Genomic DNA, 7,050 nt, shown 5'->3' on the forward strand with positions numbered 1-7,050 from the left:
CTGCTCCACCTCCAGAAGCTGTGCCGGCGGTGGGGGCTCCTTGTGTGTACATGTAGGCTCCTGAGAGTCTATTTTGGAGGTGGGAATTTGAAATCGAGGCAATCAATCCCGGCTTGAGCTTGCCTCCACAGCTCTTCCCCCCACCCCAGAGCCCGGGAATCAATCAGACACCAAGCAGGGAGCTAGCGCTCCTCCCAGTCCAGAGTGCCTCTTCCACCCCCATCAGGGTCTGCAGGGAGGTACACCTGAGTGGTCTCTTGGGAGCCCCGTTTCCCCTTTTAAATGCACCCATCAGCCAAGGTGAACATCTGATCAGATCCTTAATGGAGTGCAAATAATGCAGCAAAGAAGGTTATTTTACTGGGGGGGGGCGGGCGGGGGAGGCGGAGAGGGAGTATTTGGTCATGTTGCATTTCAAAGCACTGAAGCTTGGTTAAGATGCTGTCAGTATGAAGAGTGAGTTCAGAATAAAGAAGCCAATAAACTCCAGAACTGTTCCTGACATACACTGTAGCCCCTGCTGCAGTGACTTCAGATTATAGAGCAGTTTATGCATGGGGGCTCGATAGTTTGGGGTGAGGGGAAATAAGGCCAGGGATTAGAGAAAAACACCAACACCCAAGTGCAAGAGACCTAGCAGCCGCCTCTGAGAGGAGACAGCTCTGAAGAAGACCTTAAGAAAATCAGGAGAGGCAGGGGTCACAGAGCGGGCCAACTGAGCCCCTGAACCACAACAGCAAACTGTTGCATCAAGCACTCCAAACCACTTGGTCAAAAAGTTTTATGAGCAGTGGATCCTCCGGCCCCCAAGCTCCCACCACCCCAAGAAAACAATTAAGGGAAACCTGATAGGTCAGGTAAAGTGCAAAAGGCTAGGCATTGGTGGAGGAAGGGCATGTGTGAAAAATCTTGTCATGCAATGAATGTCAGATGAAAAGGACTCTGCCACAATCCACCAGTAATCCAATCATGTGGAAAACCTCGGGGTATCACCGAGAAGAGAACGAGGTACTGCTTCCCCATAAATCTTCCAACAGTGAGCAGGTTCAATAGTTATAGGAGGGTGCAAGGAAGGAGGAGGCCATTTGGCAGGAAATGTTACCAAATCGAGTGCACTCTCAATGAGTGAAAATCTGTCATTCTTACACGTTTTACATGTAACAACAGATTTCTAGAGTATCATTATAGCTCTCTTAAAGGGTCACCTTTCACTTTTTCTCTAGCTGCTATAGAAAACTGCATTCAGGATAACCAGGCGCAATCACATATACCTGCCCCTTTATTACATCTTAGTTAGATCAGTTTGGACAAAGACTACAGACACACGTTTATAAATCCAATGCAACTCTGGGAAGTAAAAAATACAACTTGGAAACGCCAACTGATTTTTCCATTACATGCACTTTGAAAAAATGCTACTTATAAAACAAACAAAGCCCTACTACTTCCACAGAAAAAGGTTACATTTTTCTTTAAAAAGCATCCAGACACTGAAGGTATGAAGAAAACTACCCAAAAGCTTATCTGCCAGCGTTCTTGTTTTGTAAAGGCATACTATTTCTATTACTGCCTTGTTTGTTCACTGACTTTTGGCTCACAGTTACATAAAAGATCAACCAATTCTCAAATGGGAAGAATCCATGACTTTCTTCCAAAGCAAACACTTTGCTGCAAAGCTTTCAATTTAGAAAAAAAGCAATATAATAATCAAGAAGTACAATCATAGAATAAGTGTACAACAGGAAGTGGTTTCTATAATCACCGCTGTCTTAAAGGCCAGGCTGGAGACTAGAAATCTTAATTTCAACTAGTTCTTTTCTTAATAATAGGTTACCTTCCTATAAAAGCAAGAAGTCCATCTGTCTCAAGCAGATAAGTTTTGAAGCATTAATTCAGATAAAAATCTAGCATTTTCTTTGAGTATGTGAATTCTAGTGTGCTATAATGTGAGAATTCCAACATATGACCATTATGGCATAATATCTCATTGCTCAGCTTGTCATTATTTCATTTGTAATTCTTATGTTAATTATGTTCATAATTACTATAAACAGATGTGGTAGAGATTCATGTGACCTTTTATTGCAGAATGAATTTCTCACTCATTTTGCTTTAATTTCTCATGTATGTGAAACTGAAATGCAAAAAAAAGAAAGGTTTCTAATTTCCTAATGTTTTATATGTATAAGTTAAAACCTACCTTCTACTTCATCTGCATTTCAAAATACTAGAATATTCTTAACATTTAAGCTGCTTTACAGCACATTTTTAAATTGCACACTGAATCTCACTGCTGCTCACTAAATTGTAGCTATGGATGCCAAACAAAGACTAGCATCCGTATCTAAGTTGTTTGTCTTTCTTTTTTTTTTTTAATATCAAAGGTTAATGCAGCAGAATTGTGCTTCAAAACCAAGTGCCTAGCAGCTACATAGCAATTTATTCACTCATAACTCAACCATCACCCTCTTTACATAAAACACATTTACAATAAAATCAGTATGGATTTCATTAGCTGAAAACCTCCTCGAATTTCATTTCTTTGGCCCTAATCTATAATTAGTGTGGACAGACAGGTGCAAACCCTTCTCTTCCACAGATGGCTACTGGAAATGGTGCAAAGTAGCTCCTTCTGTTTAAACAACACAGAGATAACCTGCTCTGTCTTATCACTTACAATTACCTCCATTAAACTGAACTAATGTTTGCTTTAATAAAATGTTCACTGTTCTTTAAACATTATTTAGGAACTCTTATATTAATGGCTGTAAAAAAGTGAAGTTGGAACGTGTCTCTTTAGATAATAAAAAATAACTTATTCTGGATGAAATATTCTCAATGATGGACAATATTCTGAGGTTCACAAAGGTATTTTAGTTGACTTAACATTTGTCAGTTATTTTGCATAAAAGGGTCAAATATGGTATTTTTAAAAGGCATCTTGGTGACAAATTATTTAACAAGTAAAGAAATTCAGAACTATGAAATGTTTAATTTCTTTATTACAGATTTTAAATTATTGAACTCCTAAAATCCTAGATTGTTTCCAAAGAGTATTTATGTTAACCTAATTTTATGTATTTGTTTAACTTCTGATAGATTCTGAAAGTTGTATGAAGGCATCATTTTAAGACACATTTTAAAAATTAACCATGCATGCAGTGCACTCTGTAAGCACACGGTTAAAAATAACACCATTTCATACTAAATAACGTCTATAAAGCCAGAGATCACTTCTCCCTGCTTTTGCTATCAATAGTCTGTGGATCGCTAGCTGATGAATAAGGTGTCCATAAAACAAAGAACTTTTAAACGTCCAAACATCAACAAACAGCTTTTCTCACTGAACTTACATAACTTACAGTAATAGACTCCAGTAAAATGCCACAGAATCGTTTTTTTCACATGCAAATCCTGCAGGTGCCAATTTTTGAGACTGCTTTGCTCTGAAGGGCTGTGCTGCCTGCATGAAACCTCAATGAGGAAGGGTCTGCATTCAGCGCCTGTCAGCTGATGTTCATATCAAAGAAGTGAGAAACTCGATTTGACAGTGAGGAATGTCCTAACCTGACAGCCACTGACCAGCATTCCTATTGGAAGCATTTCTTTCTCGTGATCCCTTTTCAGTGTTGGGAAAAAAGAAAAGATTTTTTTTTTTACAATAAAATAAGCTTCTATTTTTATAATAAAATAGATGATAATGGCACCTTACATTTGTGTACTTCTTTCCTATTTATGAAGTGTTCTTTCATCTGCAAATATTTATACCAACACCCTGGATGGAAGAATTCATCATTAAAATCTAGCATCAAGAACAATATTTTAGTTTTCTTCAGAAAGGGAAAATTGTAAAAATATAAAGCCGCAATCTTGTAGCTGCAGCATGTACTATCCTACAATTTCCAGCAGCTTGCAACTTGATAGGGCAGTTTGCATTGTACTACAAGAAGAATGTGTCTTATTAGGAAAGCCCTTCTAAGGATCATTTTTAAATCAAATTATTAGCAGATATTAGTGACTCACAGAGACTAAGCTATAAAGGAAAATAGCATTTCAAAGATTTCTGGTCTGCTTTGAGCTGTCCAAACATTAAAGAAAAAACACCATTTTTTCCACTTCTTTTATTAGATATGACCTGGACACTGGAGAAACTCCATACTCAAACTCTCCTACTCAGTATTTAGCTTTTCAAATACAGTGACTGCTGTCTAAATGGTTTACAAAAAATTATGAATGCTTACCCAAAGTCTTCTAACATAAAGTTCTTCTCTTATTATGATCGCAGATAAAGTCAGCTTTTATACACCCAGAATGAGCCTGATTCCTTGATTATTTCATGGAAATTCTTTTTTTGAAAGAATAAGCCAAAGAAATGCTAAATACAGTACAGATAAAGCAATGCTAGACTTCAACTTCCTCAATATCCTTCCTGGCTGCAAAAAATGCCTAGGTCAAACACTGGGTGAAACTGTCAGCTGTCCCTTTAAAAATAACCACCCATAAAAAGAAAGAAAAGAAAAGCAGACTGTCCCATGCATGCTACCTGAAAGCCCCTACAATGTTAAAACTAGAATTGACGTTAAGAATAACAATGGGGAAAGATCCAGAGAATCAAAAATGTGCTTCTCTTTGTACACATCACATCTGACATAAGCATCTGGGTTTGGGCCAGGATGGTTTAAGAATCAGTTCTGTTTGTTCACCTTTTCTAAGGAACTGTATGACAGCAGAGACTGGGGACAACAGAACGCTCACATGGTCAAGGCAAAAGGCTGCAAAAAACTAAACACGACCCGGGACACGAACGGTTTGTCACTGAAAAGCTGATCAATTTGTATTCCAGCGAGTGTGGACTCACTGGGCACAGACCCAGTTTCACTCTCGTTCTATGCAAAGGGAGGGTTATGACAATAAAAGCCACTAAGTGCACTTAAAAATGGTACACATGCTTAAAAGGAGACGGGGGGGGGGGCTGTAAAACAGATTTCAGTTCACACAGAAGGTAGAAAAAGAAAGCGCCTTGGTCAGCAACCCAACCTTTATCAGGGGATAAATCAATTTGCAGCTGCTGTGGACAGCCATTTATATCAAGGCCCTGGGCAGATTAATTAAAGGGAGCGAAGTTAAAAATTCAAGGGGGCCTGCAGTGACATGAAGCACATCAAGTTGCTCTGGAGTGGCCTCCCCCCCCAACTCATGACCTTCACTCCCCCGCCCTGGACTTTGGGACTGGTCTTCAGGAGCTCCTCCGCGGGGGACACTGGCTATTCCTGAAAGTGACGCTTTGGTGCCAGGCTGAGGCGGGTTGGGCTTTGAGGTGCCCAGATCTTGAAGAATAGCTGTGCTCAAAAGATTTTAACCGCCACAACGCTTTGCAAGGAATAAGGAAAACAAGGGCTGCAAGGCTCCCCAGCCAAATCCTCCAAACTTGAAAAGCGCCGGGAGGGGGGGGGGAGGGAATGGGGGAATCGGGCTATTTTTAGTAACAGTCTGCGTTCACATCCTACTTCCTGGAATCTGCACTCAAACTTTTCCAAGGGTTGACTGCCCTTACCCCACCCCAACCTCCATAAAAAGTTTCAAAAAAACAAAACTGATTTAAGCGCCTTGTACCCACCGAATTGTCTTTCCTAAGGGGGCGTCCTGGCCAGCGTCAGATCCGCCCAGGGAGAGGGGTCTAGGTGCACCGATCACCCCTGTCCTTTCTATCCCCTCAAAGAGAGCGCCGGGGCCGGGTAAACGAACTGCATCCCCGGGACGCGGCTCCCCGAGGCTCCGCAGCCGAGCACAGGGCTCCCCATTCTGAAGAGGAGACGGGGGCCCCCATCGAGGCTGCGCAAGGAGCGCACAAAGGGCCAGGGCGCCGGAGCCCCCGGCGCGCGGAGGTCTGGGCCGCGGGGACGCTGCCCACACAGCCCAGGCGGCAAAGCCCCAAGTCCGTCGCGGATCGCAGACTCGGATCCGTAGACCTCGACTGGAGTTCGGAGGCGGGGGACTTGGCCTGTCCTCCGGGGGCTTCCCACCCGAGCACCCCGCGTGCCCAAGAAGACCAGGGCGAGTTCGCAGGGTGGGCACAAAGCGCCCGGGGACCGCTCTAAGGACCCCGACCGCAGTCGCCACCGGGTCTCAAAAGTTAAGATTCCTCCTCCTCTCTTGATGCCAGAGCTAAGTTTCCCACCATCAAAAGCAGACTTTCCAGTTTAAAAAAATATTAAAAAAAAAAAAAGATGAGGGTCCAAGGCCACCTGCCACCCTCACCCTGGGTACCTTGCCGGGGGTTCGGTCGGGGGTGGGTGGTGGGAATAAGCATGATCTCCATCATATCGTCATGATAGAGAGAAAAGAAAACGGAGGGCAGCAGTGCGGAGAATCTGGGAGTGAAAACGGCACCCCCGGCTGCCCCGTGAAGTTCAGCGTCGCCGCAGCGGGCAGTGACCGACGAGGCTCCCCTTCGCCCTGGTGCTTGGCTCTACCCTAGATGAGCGACGGGGCCGACCTGGAGCCTCCCGGCCCAACAACCCAGACGAAGGGGACGGTCACCACAGTGAGAATTAACAGAAACAACCAGGGCACCCGCCGCCCCGGTGCCCCAGTCCCCGCCCGCCCGCGGGCACTTACACTGCACAGGGCCGGAGAGTCCCACCATCCGCCGCCGGCTCCGAGGTGCCAGGGAAACTTGCCGTGCTCCCGGCCGGCCCGCGGGGCCGAGCGCGCGGCGCCTCTCCCGGCCCCCGGAGGGCCGGCGCGTCCAGGAGCGCGGGCCCGCGCGCGCGCGCCGCGAGGCCGCCAGCCGCCGGTCGCCGCGAGCCGCGGGGCGAGGAGCCGGGGGTCGGGGCCGCCGGCCGGACGCCGCCTGCGCGCGGAGCAGCCCCGGACGCGCGGCGCGCCGCTCCGCCCTCCCTGCCTCCCGCCCCTTCCCTGCGGCCGCCGCGGCGGCAGACGAATGGGCTGCGGGGCGCGGGGAGGCGCCCCCGGCCCGGGCGGCGTCCGCGTCGGCCTCGCGCGCCCTCGCGCCCTCCCCAGGACGGCGCCGCGCGCGGGGCGGCGGGG

The 7,050-nt window shown here is 46.0% G+C and overlaps 1 protein-coding gene across 2 annotated transcripts in view; it reads right to left on the reverse strand.

The window, feature by feature from the left end:
- Nucleotides 1–6,824, reverse strand: part of RUNX1T1 (RUNX1 partner transcriptional co-repressor 1) — a 153,727-nt gene extending 146,903 nt beyond the window's left edge. The window contains exon 1 of one of the 2 annotated variants that reach the window (XM_055432684.2): nt 6,619–6,824. In XM_055432684.2, the coding sequence (XP_055288659.1) occupies nt 6,619–6,646 (28 nt within the window). In that variant the 5' untranslated portion in view covers nt 6,647–6,824. The remainder of the gene's footprint in view (nt 1–6,618) is intronic. The other variant, XM_055432682.2, reaches the window with a different exon arrangement.
- Nucleotides 6,825–7,050: the final 226 nt, after the last annotated feature.

This window comes from Moschus berezovskii, chromosome 16 (genome assembly GCF_049115385.1).
Source record: "Moschus berezovskii isolate FMDL1 chromosome 16, NW_MosBer_1.0, whole genome shotgun sequence".
NCBI classification, from domain to species: Eukaryota; Metazoa; Chordata; class Mammalia; order Artiodactyla; family Moschidae; genus Moschus; species Moschus berezovskii.